Source organism: Vidua macroura, chromosome 16, assembly GCF_024509145.1.
Source record: "Vidua macroura isolate BioBank_ID:100142 chromosome 16, ASM2450914v1, whole genome shotgun sequence".
Taxonomy (NCBI): Eukaryota; Metazoa; Chordata; class Aves; order Passeriformes; family Viduidae; genus Vidua; species Vidua macroura.
This window is the reverse complement of record NC_071586.1, coordinates 15,600,350-15,622,312: the sequence shown is the minus strand read 5'-3', so window position 1 is coordinate 15,622,312 and position 21,963 is coordinate 15,600,350. Positions and strand designations below refer to the sequence as shown.

Sequence of the window (21,963 nt, the reverse complement as noted above, 5' to 3'; positions counted from 1 at the left end):
GGAATGTCTGTGCAGATAAATGCTGCCTGCATGATGAACTGCACTCACACCCCATCCCTGGAGCTGCAGCTTGGGGCAACCCAGCTGCATTTTCCAAGGAAAAAGGTTTCGGAAGCGCAGCTCAAGCTGGTCCATTTAAAAATGCACAAACAAGACATTAAATAACAATGAAACGCCTTCAGTAAAATTAAAAAAAAACTGATTGGGTGTTGCCAGCTCTCACAATCTCATGGCAACTCTTTGCAGCATCTGATTTTTTGATTTCCCTTAGGGTTTCCAGCGCTGCTGATGGGAATGGGGGTCCCTCAGGGACACCCCCCTGGCTCATGGGGTCACCTGGGGCTCCCCAGAGCTCCCCCTTGGCCCATGGGGTGCCCCAGCCCTGGCTCTGTGCCACCCTGTGCAGGTCCCTGCAGTGACCAGGGCCCTTCCCATTCCGTACCCCTGGGGCTGGTGTCACAAATGTCACCAGCTGCGATTAACGAGGGGTTTCCACACCATTAATTAGCACGTGGCAGCCTCCATGCAAGCCCCAAAAGGAGCCAAACTCCCCTCGTGGGTTTTGAGGGGCAGCAGAGAACCCCCCAAGATCTGTTACCCAAACCCTCCTGCCCCTCCAAAAGCCACCTGAGACCCTCTTGGTGCCACTGCTGACCCAGCCCTGAGCCACAGTCCAGGACAGGGACATCCCCTGCTCCCCACAGCCCAGTGTCACCACTGTCCCCAAGGTCAGGGACTCACAGAGCCAACCTGCACCCCCCAGCCTGACCCTGAGCAGGGCCAGGGATAAAAAGGGCATTTCAGACCAGCCCAGAAAGCTGCAGGACCACCCATGGTCTCTCCACACTGGGTGCCACACTGGTGGCCAGGTCCCAGGTGTGTCCCCAGCCCCTCTGCCCCACAAACTCAAGCCCACAATGGGCTAAAACACCTCGAAAGCCACTTAGGGCTCTATTCCAGGAATAAAAAAAAAACATTCCACACCAGTGCCAGTGTGGACACCAGCTCTCCTGGGTCCTCCAGGAGAGGAGGAGGAGGAGGAGGAGGGAGAGGAGGACACACACACACAGAGCTACTCTAGAGGCCGAGGCCAGGTTGGTACCATCACCCTGGGATCCTGGTGGCTCCTGCCGTGCCTTGGCCACGATGTCACCGAGCCCTCAGCACGGGGGTCACCCCAGACCTCCTCCCAGGCTGAGGGGACGCTCTGGGCCAGGCAGGAGGGGCAGGGTGTCCCTCGGGGTGTCCCACGATGGCAGCAGGAGCTCCAGCCCCGCTCGTGGCCCGGAGTGGGGATTTGCTGAACTCCACCGAGCTCACCTCCTGGGTGTGCCACCCATAATCACCGGGGTCAGGGCTCTAATCGGCTCAGTCCTGCCTGGGAACACCTCACCCTGCTCCTGACACCAGCCTGTCCCCCCGTGCCCACCCCAGGGGCTCTGCCAAACAGGCTCCAGTTGCCCCTGCTGGGAATTGCAGCACCTGGATGCACTCCAGGATCAGCCAGGACAGGTCAAACCTTTCCATCCCTTCTTGGCAGAGCTGGAGAAAACCCAGGCAGGAGCATTCCTGCCTAATTTACATTGCTAACATACTTTAAATCAGCAGCCACGGTGTTTCCTCTCCTTTTCCTGTGGTTTTGGGCAGAAAATGGCTCCTTTGCTCCCTCCAAAACAAACCTCAGCAGCAGAACCCACCAGGGCTGGGGGACACCGGGCTCCTGCCCTGCCCTGGGGACACCTTGGGACACAGAGATGTCCTGAGGGGACAGAGAATGCTGCTCAGAGCCCTGGTGTCCTTTCCCACTGTCTGGGAAATGCCCATTTGCCCCCAGCTGGGACTTCTGCACCCCTGCACTTCGGGCTCTCCAGTGCAGGCCAGCAGGGAGGGATGCAGGGAGGGGGATGCACAGCCACCTTCGGGGTTGTGGGGCAGAAATCCTGACCCAAATCCAAACCCCAGCAGGCAGAGGAGTGAGGGGCAACACCGGGAGCCTGGAAAGAGCCAAGGAAAGGGAGAACCCAATGCAGGAAATGGGCCCAGGGGTTACTGCACCACCAGAACAAGGGACCCATTTACACCCCCTGCCAGGGCACCCTCCCTTGGCAGTACTGGTTATACTGGGAGCTGAGCCGAGCCTCAGGCGAGCTTTAATTGCCACTATTATTACCACAGCTCTGTTGGAAGCTCAAAGGCTGCTGCCTGTGCACGGATTTAGGGATGTGCTTAACTTTAAGCAGATTTTTGTCACCGGTCTGGGAAGGGGAGGGCTGAAACCCCACTTTCTTCCACGCTGCAAAGATGAGGAAAGCTGGGAGAAGTGGGAGCCCTCACCGTGCTGCCAGCAGTGCCCATGAGGAGCAGGAGGCTTTGGGATGGTGCCACGGCTGGAGTGGGATTGCTGCCTCCATTCTCCTCCTGCTCAGCAGGGCTGGGCTCCCTCCCCCTTCCCCTTCCCCCAGGAATGACTCAAATTTTCCCATTAAAGCAGCACCACAAAGGGGGCCATTGCAGCCCTGCATCCCCCAGGGCCAGGGCACCTCGGTGACACTCGGGGAGGGGGACAGCCAGTGCCAAAGGAGCCTCAAACCCACCCAAAGAGGGGGACAGCCAGTGCCAAAGGAGCCTCAAACCCACCCGGAGAGCAGCACTGAGGCTGGGGGGAGGCAGAGCACCCCTGGGTGTGCTCTGGGGGGAAGAGGACACAGCAGCTCTGCTCTCATCCCCAGGGCTGGCAAAGCACAGCCAGGATGCTCCCGGGGCTTCCCAAGGTCTGGCTGGTCCCAGCTCCACGCTGGGATGCTGCAGCCCCCTGCATGCTGCTGGGAGGGCTCGGGGCTCCTTCCATCCCTCCCTCCCTCCCTGCCGGCCCCACACGTCTCCCCCAGCCCCATCCCCCGGCCAGAGTCAGTTCTGAGCGGGCTCAAACTCCAGATGTTGGGGAAATGCTATAAATAACAGAGGGGGAGGGGAGAGGGGGCTGGTGGGACGCCAGCAGCACCAAACACAAGCAGATGTTCCTCCCCTTCCCTGCAGGGCCTGAGCTGGGACGGGGCAGGAAGGTGGCGGCTCCAGCACCCAGAGACCCACCCCAGGCAGAGGTTTTCCACCAGCCAGGAAAAAATCCTTGGGCAGGAGCTGCAAACTGGAATAAACCCTTGGGCAGCAGCAGCAAACTGGAATAAACCCTTGGGCAGGAGAAGCAAACTGGAATAAACCCTTGGGCAGGAGAAGCAAACTGGAATAAACCCTTGGGCAGCAGCAGCAAACTGGAATAAACCCTTGGGCAGGAGAAGCAAACTGGAATAAACCCTTGGGCAGGAGCAGCAAATGGGAATAAACCCTTGGGCAGGAGCTGCAAACTGGAATAAACCCTTGGGCAGGAGCAGCAAACGGGAATAAATCCTTGGGCAGGAGCAGCAAACGGGAATAAATCCTTGGGCAGGAGCTGCAAATGGGAATAAATCCTTGGGCAGGAGCAGCAAACTGGAATAAACCCTTGGGCAGGAGCAGCAAACGGGAATCAATCCTTGGGCAGGAGCTGCAAATGGGAATAAATCCTTGGGCAGGAGCAGCAAACTGGAATAAACCCTTGGGCAGGAGCAGCAAACGGGAATAAATCCTTGGGCAGGAGCAGCAAACTGGAATAAATCCTTGGGCAGGAGCTGCAAATGGGAATAAATCCTTGGGCAGGAGCAGCAAACAACCTGCTCCCATTTTCATGCAGCCAGAGCTGTAATTACCACCCACCCTGTTGCAGAGGAGGTGTTTCAGCTCTGACATGAATGGTCAGAAGAGGAAAACCTCACATCACTCCCCCAACACAGACCTGGCAGCCCAGAGGCACTTGGGGAACGCTCCTTCTCTCCAGCATCTCCCACGGTCACGTCTCGGCAGGAGAAAGTTCCAGCAGCTCCCAGGGACTGCAGAGTGCCCACAGTCACCTCCACCCCGCAGAAAAGGAGGAGCTCAAACGTGGCTGAGCTGCCACCAAAAAGCCTTTGGGAGAGCCTGTGATCACCCTGGAATCTGCAGGGTTACCTCCAGTATCCCCAGGAGGAGAGCAGGGTGCTGCAGGCTCCCGATGGTGACAAACTGTGCCTCACCTGGGTGTCACAGCCCCCTGCCACCACCAGGCCCCTCACCTGCCTGCCCCCAGCACGGGGCTGCTGCAGCTTATCGAAATCTCTTGCATTATTCAAATTACTCCAATTATTTAAATTGCTCCAGCTGAGCTTGAGTGACAGAAACATTTTAAAAATTATTTATTTTAAGGGCAGCGGACCCCGAGGTTTGTGCTGTTCCCCCAGCATCCTCCTGCCACCCCAGGGGGCTGCACCAGCACACACCCAGTGCCCTTTGGATGCATCCCTGCCTCCCTCTGGATGCATCCCACCACTTTCTGTGCCAGCAGGCAGCACAAAGGCAGCGGGTGAGGATGGCACTGAGCGACTCCAATTAACAATGGAACACGTCCAGCCACGGCTCCTCGGCAGGACCCACGGCCGAGCTGCTGCTGATGGGGTAATTTGGATATTTCTGGGATTTTTCTGATGGCAGACCCTGAGAGGAGGAGGAGGAGGAGGATCAGCCATGCCATGGAAAACCTGGACTTGCACCATGGCTCCCTTGAGGAGGGGAAGGACGATGCCCAGAGTGGGCACAAGCCTCAGCAGGGTCCCGCTGGCCCCAGGGACACCTCCCCTGAGCCCTGCAGCACTTTTGGGCACAGCTGAGGGGACAGTGGGGGTCACTGGTGCCAGGGTGGTGCAAAAGTCACCACAAGAGATTAATGAGGCCCTTCAGCATCCCACGCCACCAGAGCAGCAGCAAGAAGAGCTTTGCACTTCCCTGTGCCCTCCACCCAAGCGTCCAGCCTGCTCCTTGCCAGGTGCTGTGGGGTGCAGAGCTATGCCAGCGCCCTGCCAGAGCCGTGCCCCAGGCACTGCCAGGGGGTTGTGATCCCAAGAAAGCGCCAGGCAGGAGAAAACAAGAGCAGGAAGGATGTGGAGGGCGGGGAGGCGCAGCCCGCGGTGGCAGCGCTGCCAGGCTGGGGGATGGCACCGCTCCCACCCCGGCACTGGGAAAAGCACTTCCCTCACAGCTCCCACCACGGCCTCACCTCCAGGAAACCTCCTGACCAAAAAAAAAAAAAAAAAAAAATCACAGCTCAGCCTTACCCACAGCTGCCCCCAGGGGCGGGGTAAGCCAGGATTTGCCCCTCTCCGACATCCCTGCAGCATTAGGGAAATCCCTGAACACAAAGGGGCCTCTCAGCATGGGGCTGCAGGGCCACAGGGCCACATCCTGCCCAGCACCTCGTGTCCCCATTGGGGACAGGCCCAGTGAGAGTCCCTGATGGAGCTGCAGGGCCTCATCCTGCTCCCTGCCTGGCACCTCGTGTCCCCATGGGGACAGGCCCAGTGAGGGTCCCCAATGGGGCTGCAGGGCCTTGTCCTGCTCCCTGCCTGGCACCTCGTGTCCCCCATGGGGACAGGCCCAGTGAGAGTCCCTGATGGGGCTGCAGGGCCTCATCCTGCTCCCTGCCTGGCACCTTGTGTCTGCAGTGGGGACAGGCCCAGTGAGGGTCCCTAATGGGGCTGCAGGGCCTCATCCTGCCTGGCACCTCATGTCCCCCGTGGGGACAGGCCCAGTGAGGGTCCCTGATGGAGCTGCAGGAATTTGTCCTGCCCAGCAAATCGTGTCCCCCGTGGGGACAGGCCCAGTGAGGGTCCCCAATGGGGCTGCAGGGCCATGTCCTGCCTGGCACCTCATGTCCCCCATGGGGACAGGCCCAGTGACAGTCCCTGATGAGGCTGCAGGAATTTGTCCTGCCCAGCACCTCGTGTCCCCCGTGGGGACAGGCCCAGTGAGGGTCCCCGATGGGCACATCCCCGCTGTGGGGACACCAGCTCTGCCCAGCCCCGCAGAGTGCAGCTGATCCCCCCTGGCAGGAGCTGTCCCACATTCCCTGGCAGCCCCACAGCTGGGGAAGTTTCTCAGCCACAAGCTGTGGGAAGCAGCAATTTTTTCCCCCTCTTTGCTGGCGTTGGAGCAGACTCAGCCAGCAAAGGCACCCACGCTCTCCCCCCGGGCAGGGCTGGAGCCAGCAGCAGCAGCAGCACAGGCTTGGCTGGAGCAGGGAGCAGCTGGCCCAGCCCAGGGAGAGAGGGAGGGAGGATGGAGGAGAGGGAAAGCGCCACGTGCACGTGTTTTCATGGAGAGAGAGACAACTTTTCCAGCAGGGTCTGCCAAGGCAACACGCAGCCAGGGTACCAGAGAGCTCCTCTGCTCCACAGAGCCCCAGCATGATGTGGGGCAGCAATGCAGGCCCTGGCAGGCTGGGGTTCGAGAGGAGAAACGTGGAATCTCCATTCCGGATTGAAAGGGATTTCAGCAGATCCAGAGGGATCTGTTTTCCACTGGGTGGGTGGGAGGGAAAAGAGCATCGGTCACTGAGCAGGGCTCGAGCTGCTGGAGCAGGGGAAAAAATCCTTCCCACGCTCACCATGAACCCCCAGGCCGGAGGAGGGATTGCTCTGGACAATGGGAAGGCAGAGGGAGATGCTGGGAATAAAATTCCCCAATCCCACAGCGTTCCCTCCCTCCACAGGGGCTGTGCTGCAGCACAGAGCTCCTGTCCCACACTGTGACATCCCCCAATGGCACATCCCAAACGGAGCCCCCTGCACAGGGCAGAGCTGCCAGCCCAGCTCAGCACGGCTTGCACCCAGGTCTGTGCTGGAGCTGGACTCCAGGCTCTGCCCAGCCCCCCTTCGGCCTCCCCAGCTGCTTTTGGAGGCCAGGCCTTGAGCAATCCCCAAACACTGGCTGGAGCTGGCCCCAATTCCTTGCCTTCGGTGACCCCGGGTCACAGCAGGAATCCAGTCCTGCAGCTTTGTGCTCCCACGGAGCTCGCTTGGCACCGCGGGCTCCCAGGAAAACCCCTGGAGGTGCAGGGGGCTCTGTGAGGCACCAGGCACTGCAGGGAGCACCTCCCACCCCCGAGAACACCCCGGGACTGGGAGGGCTCCTGGGAAAGGAAAGGTATTTTCCCAAGGACTGAGGAAAATACCTCTCTGCTCCTGCTTTTCCCCGTGCCAGGGCTGTGGGACCGGGGTCACCATGGCAGGACCACAGCAAACCCCACAGCCCACCAGGGCCAGCACCTCCTGCTCAAACCCACCCACACCTGCCCCGAGAGCCTGATTTTTAGGGAGAGGGTGCAATCCCAGTGCCCTGCAGGAGGTCAGCTGTTAGTCACACAGAATAGGGAAAACTGATCTGCACCACAGGCCAGCGAGGACACAAATCCTGGTCCCCTCCACGAGCCCCCAAACCCCCACCCTATAGGAAGAGGTCATGGGTGCTACACTCAAGCCTTGCAGAGCCCAGTAAAGCACACACAGGGTAGGAAGGAAGGCACAAGCCACCCTGCTGTCCCTTTGGGGCCGGTTTTCTCCTCCTGCTCTGCCAGCCAGCTCACCTGGCAGTGAGGGGTGTGCTGGGCACGGGGCAGGGGGACACATCTGCACCCCCAGCCCGGCCCCTGCCCAGGCAGGGGGAGAACAGGCGCTGCTCTGTGAGTGCTGGGCCCAGGGAAGTTCAATAGTTTACTCCCAATATTTGTCTTGGCCGGGCAGCCCAGCTCGCTGGAGGAAATGGGGCAGGGGGAGGGCTCCAAACATCCTCTGCATTCCTTGTACGAGAGCAAAGCCAGCGCCGGGGCACCCGCGCTCGGGGTCACCCAGTGCGAGGCCTTTTGTGTTTAGAAATCCTGCAATAAAACTTCCAGGGGTGCCATTTTCCAGAAAGCAGCAGGGGGGTGAGGGGCCTCGGTCCCAGCCCTCAGCTCCACACGTAAACTGCTCCCTTCTCCCAAAAGGCCCCAAGTCACAGCTCCTGCACAAGATCCGCTGAGCTGGGCACAGCACCCCGAGGCTCCCGTTCTGCCGGGGGTTCCCCTTGACCTCCCCCTCCAAAAGTCAACCCTGCTGTCACTGCCCCCATTGCACAATGCTGGCACCAGCTCCATCCCACAGCACTGCTGGGAAACGTGGGATCAACCCAGGACCATCAGGGTTCCGAGCTCCAAAAATGACATTTTTTCAACCAAGCTCCTTAAAGAGACGAGGGATGCCCCTTGCCAGGGAGCTGAGCTTATCTCCAGCTGAACAGGGCAGGGGCAGATAAGGGGCTGGGGTGGCCGTGGGAGCTGGGCAGGCGAGGATCTCCTGAGATAACCCCAGAGCCAGCTGCTCCTGCTGATAAACCCGGGCTGAAGGGGGTGCCAGTGCCAGTCCTGGGGCGCTGGGCACGCTGCCATCCGTGCCTATGGCAAGGGGAACACAGAGCCCCCAGAAAGAGGGAACAGCCCCAGAAGGGCGCTCACAAAACCCAAAGAGGGATTTGGGTGCCCAGCACGAGCCAGCAGCCACTCCGAGGGGGCTTCATCCCCACACTCCAGCACCTTGCAGGGTCTCCCACATGCCCAAGGCTCAGCCAGTGCAGCCCAGCTGCCGGGCAAGAGCAGGGAACTCTTCCAGGCAAAGCCAACTACTCACCCACTTACAACTAATTAGGGCTCGTCTTAATTAAATCCTGCTAACCATGAACGGCCCCAAGGCCAGAATAAACTGATTTACCCGGGATGGCCTCTGGCTGCTCGTGAGGGGCTGCTGGTCTGGTGGAGAAGGAGCCAGCCCTGTGCTGGACACACGAGGCAGGAGCTGCCAGGGGTGGGGAAGAGCCCCTGGGGAGCTTCCCATCAGTGCCCAGGGAATGCCAGCTCAGCCAGGTGGCAGGGCCACATTCCCAAGGGTGGGAGCTCAGCCTGCCAAGGCTGGAGCAGAGGCATTAGCCCTCCCACCACCTTTTGTGCTGCTCGTGGCTTTAAGGGGATTAGTCCCTGTAATTCCAGAGAGGGTTTAATCACAGAACACCCCGGGGAGCAGCGGGGCTCTGGCTGGGGAGGCAGTGACCCCACTCCCAGCAGATGGGCATGGAGAGGTCCAGGAATACCTTTGGACACCCAGGCACTGCTGCTCCTGGCCCCACTCCTTCCCCAAGCATCCCCGGGACAGCTCAGTGCCAGGCTGGAGACCCTCCCAAGGGAAAGACCCAGAGCCAGGCAGTCCAGATTGTGCAGCCTGGAGAAGAGGAGGCTCCATGGAGACCTCAGAGCCCCTTCCAGGGCCTAAAGGTGCTCCAGGAAAGCTGGAGAGGGACTGGGGACAAGGGATGGAGGGACACTGCCTCTGCCAGAGGGCAGGGATGAGTGGGATATTTGGATATTTGGAATAAATCCTTCCCTGGGAGGGTGGGCAGGCCCTGGCACAGGGTGCCCAGAGCAGCTGTGGCTGATCCCTGGCAGTGCCCAAGGCCAGGCTGGACACTGGAGCTTGGAGTGTGGGATGGTGGAAGGTGTCCTTGGCATGGCAGGGCTGGATTAACTGACCTGCCCCTTCCACCCCAAACCATTCCAGAATCCTCTGCCCACTGAGCAGCCTCTCACACTTTCACAGCACTGGCACCTGCAGGGAATTGTCTTTCTCCCCTTCCCAGTGCTCATAAAGCTACTAAAATTTGGCTTTCACAGGCTCACCACTAACAAACATCCCACACCAGCTTATTGCACCTGGAAACAAACTCCTGCAAAGCTTTAGTGGGAAAAGAAGACACTGAGCCAACAAAACCCAGCTCCACGTCTGGATATGGTCTGAACAGCAATGGAACCAAAACATTCAGGAGTCCAGGCAAAATGTAATGAAATTAAATTACAATATGGATCTTGCCAGAAAGAATTATGTCAACAACTTGAGGTTCAATTCCTTATTTATGGAGACCTGTGGATCTGGAGAAAGCCTCAACTGATTGCAAGTTTAATTTTTGCTCTCTCATATCCCAGCCTGGAGTCTCCCACCACCAGTGCCTGTAAAATCTCCAGAGACAGAGCAAAGGACTGGGAGACAGAACCAGCTCAGAACAGACCTTCACTTACACCCTGAGCTCTTTTATAGTGCTGGGTACATCATTGCCCCTCACTCCCCCAGACTGGAGGGCAGGAATGAACAGCACAGAAGTGATGCCACATCATCAGGGCTGTGAGCACTCAAGGAATGGTGCTTTATGGGTGAAAATGAGCTCTTTAGAACCTCTTTTGTAAGTCAGGAGTGTCTGGAAGCCTTGGCCCCCTCCAGCCTGGGAGTTCACACTGGAAGTCAGCAGCACTGGCACCTTTGCTCCCCGCGTTTCCATTCCCCACCAGCAATCCCACAACTCCAGCACCTCCTACCCAGGTGGGAGCAGCCCCACGTGCCAGCAGGTCCAGATCCTGCCCCTGGGGATGATTTATCCCTCCACACTGCACAGCAGCACTGGGACAGCCCTGGATAACCAGCTGGGAGCGTGCAGCACATCCCCTTCTCCACAACTCGCGTGGGTCTCAGGAATAAACAGAGGATACCAAAAAAAAAAAAACAAAAAAAAAAAAAACACCAAACCAGCCCAAACCCAATATTGTTTTAAGGTTTCCTCTGCCATGTCAAGCCCACGAGCCCGAGCAGGCTGGAGCAGCTCCAAGGGATGGAGCAGAGGCACAGCAGAGGCTCTGTGCCGCTGCCAGGGCACACGCTGAAGGCCCTGCCGCTGCCAGAAGATTTTTAATTTATTCTAAACCATTTAATAGTTCTGCCATTGAACAGAGCCATCGACAGCTGGCTGGGAGCCCACTAGTGAGCGGGGCTGGGTTTGAAGGAAAGCTGCTGGAGCCCATCCCTGAGAGCCGAGGGGGCTGGGGAGAGCTGCACTTCCAGCAGCTCCTAGTTAATATCAGCTTCCCAATCATTCCGAGGGAAAGTTTTTGATTACTCGGGGATGCAGAAGGGATCAGCACCGGCTGGACCACCCGCAGCATCCCCGGGTGTCAGCAGCAGCAGCAGCGCCCTGCAGCCGGGTCCGGGCTGGGGGCAGCACCCCCGCACCCTCCCGGGGAGCTGGGGGGTCCCGGGGTGACCCCACCGTCCCCTCGGGAGCGTGTGGCTCGGGGAACAAAGGCTCTTGGCAGGGCACGGCTCCTCGCGATGCTAATCTGCCTCTCGCCTCCCCCCCGGCTTTGTGTTTCACTAAAAATACCGCGGCGGAGGAAGTTCGTGCGGCGGGGTGGATGCTCTCCTCCCCGGGAGGGGCTTCCTGCGCTGCCCCGGCACCGAAATAGCCCCCAGCCCGCTCCTGCGGGGCCAGCCGGCAGCGGGGGACGCCGCTCAGCCCCTGCCCTGCCCGTACAAAAGGAAGCTCTTGGCATCCGAGCCCCCTTCCCAAAGCACCGGGAGGATGCGCGACCCCGGCGCTCACCCTGCCCGGCTCCTGCGCCTCGCACTCCCCGGGGAAACGGCTCGTCCAGAACCGGGAGCGCTTCCAGCAGGATTGGGCTCAGCTCCCCGCCAGCACCTCCTCCGAGTGTCGTGGTGATGCCCAGCACACGCTGCTCATCCCAGCCAGAGCTCCGCGAATCCCACTGGCGGCCCCAAACTCGCACCAACAGAGGGAACAGGGTCAATGCACAGGGGACGGGCACCGGGGGCTGTGTGGGGCACGGGATCTGCCCCATCCTCTGGGATGTGGAGCCTCCCAGCCCCTGCAGCAGCGCGAGCTCCCAAAATCATCCCGGAATCCTGCGGATGGAAAGGGACCTCCGAGTCCAGCTCATTCGGACGCCTTCCATTACCCCAGGCTGCTCCCAGGTCCAGCCTGGCCCTGGATACTCCCAGGGATGAGGATTTGCATCCCCACGTGCCCCAGCCCCCACTGCCGAGCTGGAGCTGCTCCAGAGCCCACCCCAGCCCGGTGACACGCGATGCCACAGCCCGGCGACATCAATAATGCAGCGGGGTCAGCACCAGCGTCCCCACAGCTCCGCCCGACTGCTGGCGCTGCTTTGGCATGGAAATCCCAAAAGGAGGGATCCCTGTGCCGCTCCTGGCTGAGCTCCCACCCAACACAAACCCCTCGGGGCCACAGGGGTGCCCATGGCAAGGACTCTGGGGCTTGGCAGAGGCTCTCCAGGCGCTTTCCCTTCCTCATCCCATCCTATGTCCTCAGCCAGGAGCAGCGCCCACGCTGCAGGTGCACAGCTGGCTTTGCAAAGTGTGTTTTTTTTTTAAGGCAGAAATGGGCAGAGCCCCCAGGGTGGCACATCCCTGCTGCCCCCTGGGCACAAACACGGCTTCCCCTCAGCTCTGCCCTCCCAGACCCACGGCATCCCCAAAAACAGCTGCTGTGGGAAGGGCAGGGAACACACCAGGACACAGCCACAGCTCCTGGGGCTCTGTGCCCGAGGGCTTGCCCACACCTCTCCCTGCACAGCAGGAGCCTCACCAGGCTGTGCCAGGGCTGAGCTTTGCCATCCTCCCCCTCCCACAGACCCGAGCCTGCCGCGGGCAGTGGAAGATGCTGCAGGGAAGTGCTTTAACTCAAACCATCCACTTATTTATTTTTTTTTAAATTGCATAATTGCTGCAGACATTTCTGCTCATGTTTGGTTTTATTACATCTCTGTGGTTATTCTACAAGCCCTAAATTTTGGGCCTCAACTGAGCTGGCAAAGTGCTCCAGAAACATCTGTCCTGAGTTACTCCCCTCGCAGAGCTGTGGCAGGAGACATCACAACACAGGGGGTTATTTGCAACAGACAAAAGTTCTTACTCCTGACCCAAAGAGAAGGGTAAATATTGACTGCCTTGAGCTCAGCACTGACCCTACAGCTGGTCCCTACAGGCGCCCAGCCCTCGTCCTTCAGAGAGCAGCACAGCTGTCCCCGGACAGGCAGGGGGCTCAGGAGCTGCCACCACCCCCGTGTCACCCCAGGGACACCGTGTCACCCCAGGGACACCAGCCTGCTGCCTCCAGTTCCTGCCAGCAGCGATCCTCAGGTGACACATCCCTCCCCAGCACAGGACAGTCAACAACCAGCCACTAATTCCCCTCCACTGAAATTCCCAGCAGCTCCAAGATGCGGGTTTGTCCTCCAAAGGATAAACTCTGGAGAAGTTTATCCTTCACAAAGGTTGTAAAGGTCCCTTTGCACACCCACCCCCTGCAGACCAGAGCATGAAGGAAGGGAATTGCATCACCCCCAACGCCTCTCTGGCTTTGCTGTTGCTCTTGTTTCTCCTACAAACACACCTGGAGAAGGCAGCAAGTCCCAAGGACATCCCTAATGGCCATAACAGGGTCCCAGTGCCAGCACATCCCTCCCAGTGCCCAGCAGGAATGGGACAGCAGAGCCACAGCCCCTGCAAAGGTGCTGCCAGCCCTGGCCAGGACACCTGCCCACCACAGACACCTGTGGAATGACCAGCAGCACCCAGGTGAGGTCCTGGCAGCCCTGCAGCTCCCCTGCCTTTCACACACCACCAGCCCAGGTGTTTAATGACAGCCACCCATGGCCCAAAGGCACCTTTGCCATCAAAGCAGCTCACACCCAGCACCTGGAGCAGCCCCTGCCACGCTGGGACCCCCAGCCCCCACCTCTGCACCTGCCAGGCAGGGCACAGCCAGAGCCCTGGGAACAGCCTGGTGGCCACCAGAACCTGCTGGGGACAGGGGAGCACCTGGCATGGAGCACAACGTGCCCTGCCAGGGGACAGAGTGGGACAAACCCCCCCAGCCCAGCAGACACAGGAATGGGCACAATTCTGTGGGACAGGGCAGGGCAGCCCTGGCTCCCCGTGCCACCACGGCCACACAGGGCACTGTCCCCACGGCGCTGGGGACAGCAGAGCTGTGACAGCCACAGCTGCTGGCTGCCAGCCCTGCTCCCAGGGCAGGATTTTAAATACGTGCTGAATTATTCATGGCATCACCGAGGTTCCTGGAGCACGAGGTGCTGGGCACCAGGTCCCTGCCGGGGTGCACGGTGACCTCCCCACCCATGGCAGCTCCAGGGGGGGGTGGCAGGGCTGTGCCCACCCTCCCTGCTCCATCACAAGCACCAGATTTCCCTCCTCGTTTTGTTTCTGCTCGTCTCTTCAGGCTGCCCTGAAGAACCCCGGCCTCAAATCCAGGCAAACTCCAGCCTTTCTATAAACAAACGCTGCTCACAAAAATGCAGCTCCCTGGAGCAGCCCGGAGCACCGGCCCCGGTGAGCAGCCTGGGGCCACAGGTCTGCAGGGGGGAAGGAGCTGCCTTCTTCTCCTTCACTGAACGCCTCCAGGAAAGCTCAGAAAAGCCCTAAATCTGGCTGGGGACAAATCTCTGAGTGTATCCCAGCTGTCACAGCCTCACTGCAGCAGAGATCTCCCAAAAACCCCCTCACACTCGGGAACTGAACATTCCAGTGCCTGTGATCTGCTGGATTAGGGTCAGGCTCGAGCTGCCCCGTGGGGGGACACAGTGCTGGGGGCTGAGCAGGGCAGAAATCGGGGTCCACCACCCCTTCTCCACCACGCCCTGGCCTCCTGCTGCTTTGGCAGCCAGCAAGAGGGACACACCAACCAGCCCAGGCAGGATGGCAAAGCACAGGAGCAGGATGCAGGTCCTGCTGCTCCGGCCACCCCTGACCCGATCCCAGAGTCACACAGGGCCCTGGCACAGAGAAGTGACCGTGGCAGGACAGCTGGCAGTGCCCAGCTCTCCCGAGAGCTGCCGAGGCAGGAGCAAACCACCCCAACGTGCTCAGCAGCCCGACCCCATCCCCACGAGGGAGGAATCCCCCCTGGAGCCAGCTCCCCTTGTCCAGCCCAAACATCAGCCCTGTCTCCAGCACAGTGAGCACTGAACAGCCCCTCTGGGGGGGAACACGGGCTCTCCTCCCCACTCCCAGCCCTGCTCTGCTCTGCTCTCCCTGTCCCACCCTCTCCTTGGAGGAGCCAAAACCCAAAGGCCGGAAAGGACCGTCCTGTTCCCCCGGCCTGACTTCCCGTCAGCTCCCGCTGCTGGATCCCGACCAGCACACGGAACAGAGCAGGAGAGGAAATGCCCCGTGTGGAGAGCCACCCTCTCCTTGGGAATGGCTCCTCTCCCAGCCCTGTCCCAGGGGGGATCCAACCCCCAGGGGAAACACAGCCACCACCACCCTCACACAGGCCTGCCGACAGCTTCAGATCAGGCAATACATAAAGAAAAACAAAACACAGCCTCCAAGCCTGCCCCAGGGCAGGGGGATCCTTCTGTGCAAGAGCCCAAACAGCTCCAGAGGTGAGACCCCGCTCTCCTGCCGGGCTGCTCTGCCTCACACCAGCATCGCCCCTTATCTGCACAGGGGGATTTCTGCACGAGGGGCTCCTGAGGACACAAGGCTTTCCCGACTTTCCCATGGATCTCCTCCTGGCAGCCCAGTGGCCACTTCTGGGCCAGCACTCAGCCACCACCCCCACTGCGAGGGGACAGAGACCGACCTGGCAGTGCAGCCCCTGCAGGGCCCCCAGGGAGGAGGAGGAGGAGGAGGAGGAGGAGGGTGCCCAGGCAGCTCCCTGCTGAAGAGGCTGTTGAGCAGCCCAGAGCAGCAAGCACAGGACAGGGGGGACACGAATGGGAGGGGACAGACGGCCGTGGAGCAGGGTGACACAATGCCCACCCAGCTCCTGGCACGCTCCCAGCTGGGGCAGGGGCAGCCCGGAGCCAGCCCCGCTATCAGCCCCGCACAAGCCTGCGCCGTCTCCGCCAGCCCCGCAGCCATGGAAACTGGACGTTTTCCACCCCGAATTCCTTCCCTTTTGGAAAGGAGTTCACCAATAAAAGGCACTTAGTGCCGAATCCCAGTCCAGACCCAGGCCGCTTAAAAAGAGCCAATTAACTTCCTATTTCAGCAAAAAAGCTGCGAACATGCTCAGCCCAGATGTTCCCTCCCTCCTGCAAATAATGGAGGGAGAGAAGCTCATTCATGAGCTCCAGCTTGGCCACAGCCCTGCTCTGGGCAGCCTGTGATCCAGGCTGGGACACCAACCTCGGCTGAGGTCACTGTCCCCAGGACTGGCAGCCCCCCAGAGCCCCCCAGCAGCTCAGGAGACACTCAAGGGCAGGGAATGCACAGCCCCCAACAGCCAGTGCTGCCTGGAGCGAGGGATTCCACAGGGCAGCTTGGGACACCGGGGGTCCCCAGGGTGACAGTCACACACAGAAGGGCTTTCTCTGACGGGACAAGCCGTGCTCAAGGAGGAAGGAGATGCCAGGGGGGTCCCACGCGCTCCCCACAGCCCCGCTGTGCCCTCACCTTCCTGCTGCCGTGCGAGGAGAAGCTGTGGGAATGCCTCTGGAGGCTGCCCCCGCTCAGATCCAGCTGCGGCTTCCAGACCTCGCCGTTGTCGCTGGCCAGGCCCTTGGCAGGGGGCACGGCCGAGCCCAGCAGGATCCCGTTGTGCACCATGTCCTCGGTGCAGGTGAGCCGCAGGCTGCACAGGTACTCGTCCGTCTCCTTGTCCACCACCAGCAAGCGCGTCTCCGTCTCCACGGCCTTGATGCGCTGCACCACCTGGGAATGACAGGGACAGCTCAGCTGGAGCCCGGGGGACGCTCAGGGGGTGGCACCCAAGGGCCATCAGCTCCCCCCCAGTGCTGCAGCCCCGCTCTGGGTAAAGGGTTATGCTCCTTTCTGGGGCAGGAAGGGCAAGAACGCAGCTTTCGGAGATCCCTGGGGATCTCTTCCAGCCACACAGCAGCGCTGCCCAGACCACCCAGGATCACCCTGCCCAGCTGCCTGGGATCACCCCCTGCTCAGCCAAGAGCTTCCAGAGGCTGTCACTGCCCCTCAGGCATCAGCAACCCTCTGCCTGGCACTGTCCTGTGCAGGGACAGCCCAATCTGTCCCACCAAGCAAACACCCAAAATCTCCTCAATCCAGGGTGTCCTTCTACTCCTGTACCCAGGGCAGGGCATGAGCCAGGGGGCACAGGAAAGCTCCAAGCACCAGTGTGGGCAGTGAGGTGCTGGACTGTCCCCCCTCACACCATTGTGCAGGCTAGGGGTAGATTTAGGAAGGAAACAGCCCAATCCATGCACCCATCCCCAGCCCGTGCTGGGGACCAGCAGAGAGAAGGGGAGCCAGTGCTGGGAGCAGGAGATGAGCCCATCCCTGGCAGGATCCAGCTCCAGGCAGGGCTGAATGGGGACATTGTCCTGCTGTGCCCAGCTCCTTTGCAGGGATCAGGGACTGGCAGAGGCTCCGACAGGCACTGACACTGCAGAGAGCCAGGAGGAGCTGATCCCACAGCCAGGCAGGGGGTAAATCCCACCAGAGCAGGCTGGGATGGAAACGGGGAAAACCCAGAACAGCCACAGGGAAACCACCTCCAGACTCGCTGCTGGCAGCTGCCAAGGGCACCTCCTCCCTGCACAGGCCTTCATCCCGAGGAGGAGGAGGGGTGGCATTGCTGCTCAGCTGCCATCCCCAGCCATGGGGCGGCCCTGAACACCCCAGACGTGCTGGGAACCCCCCAAAAGCAGCCCGGGGCTCCTTGCAGGGCTCCTGCTCTGATCTAGGTCACAGTGGCCAGACACGCCAAGGTTAGAGCGACAAACGAGCTTAATACACAATTAACCAGCATTTATTTACTCCCTGCAGGCTGCACTCAAGGTCAATAGAGCCGGTATCTGCAAACAAGAAAAAAAACAAACAGCCTGCAAGAAATGTACAGGCTGCAGACAGAGCTGAACTAACTCATCCACTGCAGCCCCTGCCCGCACGGCAGCGATCCCAGGCTCCCACCCGAAACCAGCCTGGACTGTGCTGATCCATCAGGCCCAGAAAATCCATCTGCTCCCGTTCAGATCCGTTTACATCTGACATCCCACGGTGCTGCTGACACCAGCAGTGCCTGTGCAGGGACACTTCTCCCACAGGGGACCTGGCAGCAGCAGCAGCCAACGCACGGCAGCAAAGATGCGGATGGGGAAGGTGCTGGCCCTGCAGTGCCATCCCCCAGAGCCTGCAATTGAGGTGCTCCAGGCAGCACAGGGGATCACAGGGGTCCCACAGACTGCAGAGAAACTCAGAGGGTCCACAGAAGGGTCCAGAGCTGGTGTGGAGCAGTGCTGGGCTCAGTCCATGGCCGAGCCCTCCAGCAGCCACAGCGAGAGCGGCGATGGAGCAAAGGTTCCAAAAGTGCCGGGGGCTGAGCCAGGCAGGGTGGAGAGTGGCACAGAGCAGCCCCTTGCCCCCTCCCCACGAGCAGGATGAGCAGAAGGGGCTGTGAGGAGCCCCCCAAGGCAGCAGGTTTCCCTGGGGACAGAGCAGAGAGGTGGGAGGCAAAGCAGCAGCTCCCGGCGAGCTCCTGCCCGGCACCGTACCCGCTTCCGAGCCATGCTCCCAGCCTGGAGTCCCGCAGGCTTCTGGAGACAATGCAGCCCGCCCTGCTCATCTGGGACCTCCTCAGCACCCGACCCAGCCCCAGGATTTCCGCAGCTCCACCCAAGCAGACTTTACCCCTGGCGACGGCAGCGCCAGCCCGGCAGCGCCAGCCGCGGGCCCTTCCACCCTTGCCAAACAGCAGCGTCCAGGAAGGACTCATGGTGCCACCAGCAGCAGCTCCTGCAGAGGTGCCCGTGCCCTGCTCCATGCTGCCAGGCTCCCCGGGCACCAGGAGCCTTTCTGTGCTCAGGAGCTGTGCCTCTGCCTGGTTCTGAGGAAGCCAGGATGCAACTCTGAGACAGAGCACGCTCTGCCTTCGCTCCTTGGGCAAGGCCAAGAAAAAAACAGAGAACAAAGACAAAAATGCTGCCAGCTTCAGCTGGAAACACAGTTACACCCAAGGAGCAAGGCCTTGTGTGCTGCGGGCTCCCCGATGCAAGTGGAGAAGTGTTACTTGTTCAAGGCTGGGCAAGGAGCAGCACGAGGAAGGGCCACGGTGAGGTGGCTGCTCAGAGCCATCGTGTGACCCGCCAGGGCATCGCCCTTGCCATGGCCCATCAGTGCTGGGTGGTTTTTGGGGGAAGGAAGAGGTTCTTGTGGTATCGAGGCAGGAAAAAGGGTGATCCCAGAGCAGGCAGGGCTCCCACCACTTGCACTCTCACTCTCAGCTCCCAGTGCCACGGCAGCCAGAGCGGGCACCGAGTTAGTTCCTGGGCACCCTGGATGGGGACACCCTGTTCCAATCACTGCTCTACAGCAGCCAGCGAGTGCCAGCGCTCCATCCTGCCGCCAGCAGCAAAAACAAAAACGAAAAAAAAAAAGCAAGAAATGGAAATTTCCCCCTCCCATTTCACTTGACCTACTGGGAAGCCCCAGCACGTTTCAAAGGCACAGCTGGCTCCGCTATCGCCCGTCCCCAGCAGCCCAGCGCCAGCAGGGAGCTCTGGTGGCTTCCAAGGCACCACAGGAACACAGCCCTCCTTCCTGCCCAGCCACATCAAAGATGGGGATCCTCCTTCAAGGGGTTTGAAATCGCGCTCAGGACAAACATCAACTTTCACACGGCCGGCTCAGAGCATCAAAACAAGCTCAACTCGCCACCAAACCCCACCAGGCTCATCCAGAGGAGTCCAGGGGGCTTTACTGGAGCCACCTGGAAGGCTCAGCTTCACCTCCAGCACAGCAACATCCACACCTGGGCTGAGGTCTGGGAACACACAGCCCCCCAAAACTCTGCGGGGTCCAGGCACATCCCAGCTCTGCCCCCATGCAGCGCTGGCAGCAGGGCTGAGCAGATGTTTTAAGTTACTAAAACACCAAATCCTGCAGAGCCCCACAAACCACGAGGCAAATTGTGCCCCTGCCAGGCTCCGAGCGTCCAGCAGGAATGGAGCAGCTTGAACTTCACTGCTTGCTGTTTTGTTTTTTTCCTCATTGCTCGTTTTTTTTCCGCATTTTTATTTTTTTTTTGGGTTTTTTAGACTAAACTGCCTGACAAATGCAAGTTTCAATTTTACAAGGAGACAATACCACAGCCTGAAACAGCTTCTGTTGGAGAGTAGAGAAACGGCAGCCTTGGACCTGCCCAGTCCCAGCGTGGTCGGGAAGAGCCCCGGCTCCCCTCCGAGCCCTATCGCCCTCTGGCCAGCCCAACTGCTGAACATCTGCACAGCTTTATCTGGAGATTTTCAGGCATCTTCCTACACTCGGGGCTGCACAGGCAGGCGCAGCTCGCCCAAAGCAGCCAAGAAAACCCACAGCAGAGCCGGAAATAAAGCCCGGGTCTCCCCATTCCTTTCCACCACAGATTGCATAACGCGGCAGAGCCCTGCCCAGCCCCACACACACCTTCGCCTTTCCCACCTTGACACGGCTGCAGCGTCCCGCAGCGCGACCCCGCACGGAGCTGCGGGTCCCGGGCCACGCAAAGCCCGGCCCTGGCATTTCTGGGGGGGGGCATCCACCCCAGCGCTGCACCCACCCCAGCGCTGCCAGGCCGGGGATGCTCCAGCGGGGATATTTTGGGTGAAACCCCCGCCGCAGGGAGGCTGGAGCGGGCACAGCCCCGCTCGGCCCGGGTGCCGCGGTGCCCGTGGCCGTGTCCCCCGCTCCAATCCCGCACCTGGTGATGCGTCTCCTGCTCCACGTTGAGCCCGTTCACCTCCACGACGCGGTCCCCGGCGCGCAGCCCCGCCGCCTCGGCGGGCGAGCCGGGCTCCACTTTGCGGATGAACTGGCCGCTCTTGCCCTTCTCGCCGTGCAGGTGGAAGCCGTAGCCGCTCTCCCCCTTGAGCATTCGGCACAGCCGCGGCTTCAGCTGGTCCTTGGCCATGGCCGGCGGCGGAGCGGCGGCGGCGGCGGCGGAGCTGGGCGGGCGCGGGGCCGCTTTTATGGGCGGCCCGGGGCGGGCGCCGAGGGGCGGGTCGGGACCGGGGCCGGCGCCGGGGCCGGGGCTGGGGCTGGGGCTGCGGCCGGCGGTGGGAGCGGGGCAGCAGCGGGGCGAGGGGCCGGGGCCGGGGCGATGCGCAGCTCGGCCATGCTGCGGCTGCCCCCGCGGCACCGGGAGCGCGGCGGGCGGGGACGGCGGCGGGACGGGAGGGGACGGGGCGGAGCAGCAGCGAGGGACGGGGCGGAACCGGCACCGGCAGCGACACCGGCACCAGCGGCTGATGGAGCCCCGCGGCCAAAACCCTCCCAGCAGCAGCGATCTGATGGATCCCTGTGGCACTGAGAAGCTGCGGCTGCCCCTGGAAGTGTCCCCAGGTTGGACGGCGCTTGGAGCAGCCTGGGACAGTGGAAGGTGTCCCTGCCCAAGGCAGGAGGTGGCACCGGGTGGATGGCACTGGACCTTTAAGTCCTTCAAGGTCCTTTCCAACCCAAACGGTTCCAGGATTCGATGACTCCTGGTGGGGAAAGGCTCCGGCTCCATCCGGAGACGCCACCCGGGTTTCACCTGGGCTCAGTTTGTTTAGTGAAACACAGAGATCCCCGTCTTCACCTTTTTGCATTCCTCACCTTCATTTCCTTGAAATCTTTTACAAGAAGGACGTGACCCAGAGCAGCTGTCACAGTGGTGGCCCTGAGTGTCACATTCCTTTGACACAGCTTCTCAGGCCTTCTTCTGCAGCTTCTCCTTCCTCAACAGCTTTCCTATCCGATTTTACAGGGCTGAAGCAAACACAGCAGCCAGCTGGAGGCTGGAAATAAAAGGCTCCAGAAATTAATATTGATTTACTTTTAATGTGTAGTTTGCTTAAAAAACCCTACTTCCACTGCAGTTATACATAAATTCACTCTTAAAAACCCTGGAACCAAAAACATGCTTGGAGACTGTATCCTGGAGAATCACAGCATTATTTATCCCTGCCAGTCCTTCCCACCCCATTCCCTGCAGGCAGTGTGGCTCTGGGAGCTGCAGAGCAGGCAGGGGCTGGGTGGGGGCACTGGGTGCTGTCCCTTGGGGTGTCTGTCACTGTGGGGTGGGAACGGGCTCAGGCCCTGGCTCCAGACACATCTGGCAGCCTTGAGGCCCCACCAGGAGTGTGATGTGTGTGATGTGTGTGATGTCCCACCAAGAGAGGATGTGATGTCCTACCAAGGGAAAATGTGATTTCCCACC

The 21,963-nt window shown here is 60.5% G+C and overlaps 1 protein-coding gene across 2 annotated transcripts in view; it reads right to left on the bottom strand.

Annotated features, from left to right (window-relative positions):
* The window catches only part of NHERF2 (NHERF family PDZ scaffold protein 2), a 33,265-nt gene extending 12,464 nt beyond the window's left edge, over positions 1–20,801 (bottom strand). The window contains exons 1-2 of one of the 2 annotated variants that reach the window (XM_053991749.1): positions 20,467–20,801; positions 16,212–16,469 (exon numbers count right to left, since the gene is read on the bottom strand). In XM_053991749.1, the coding sequence (XP_053847724.1) occupies positions 16,212–16,469; positions 20,467–20,676 (468 nt within the window). In that variant the 5' untranslated portion in view covers positions 20,677–20,801. Of the gene's footprint in view, positions 1–16,211; positions 16,470–18,283; positions 18,314–20,466 lie in introns of those variants that run through there. The other variant, XM_053991750.1, reaches the window with a different exon arrangement.
* Positions 20,802–21,963: the final 1,162 nt, after the last annotated feature.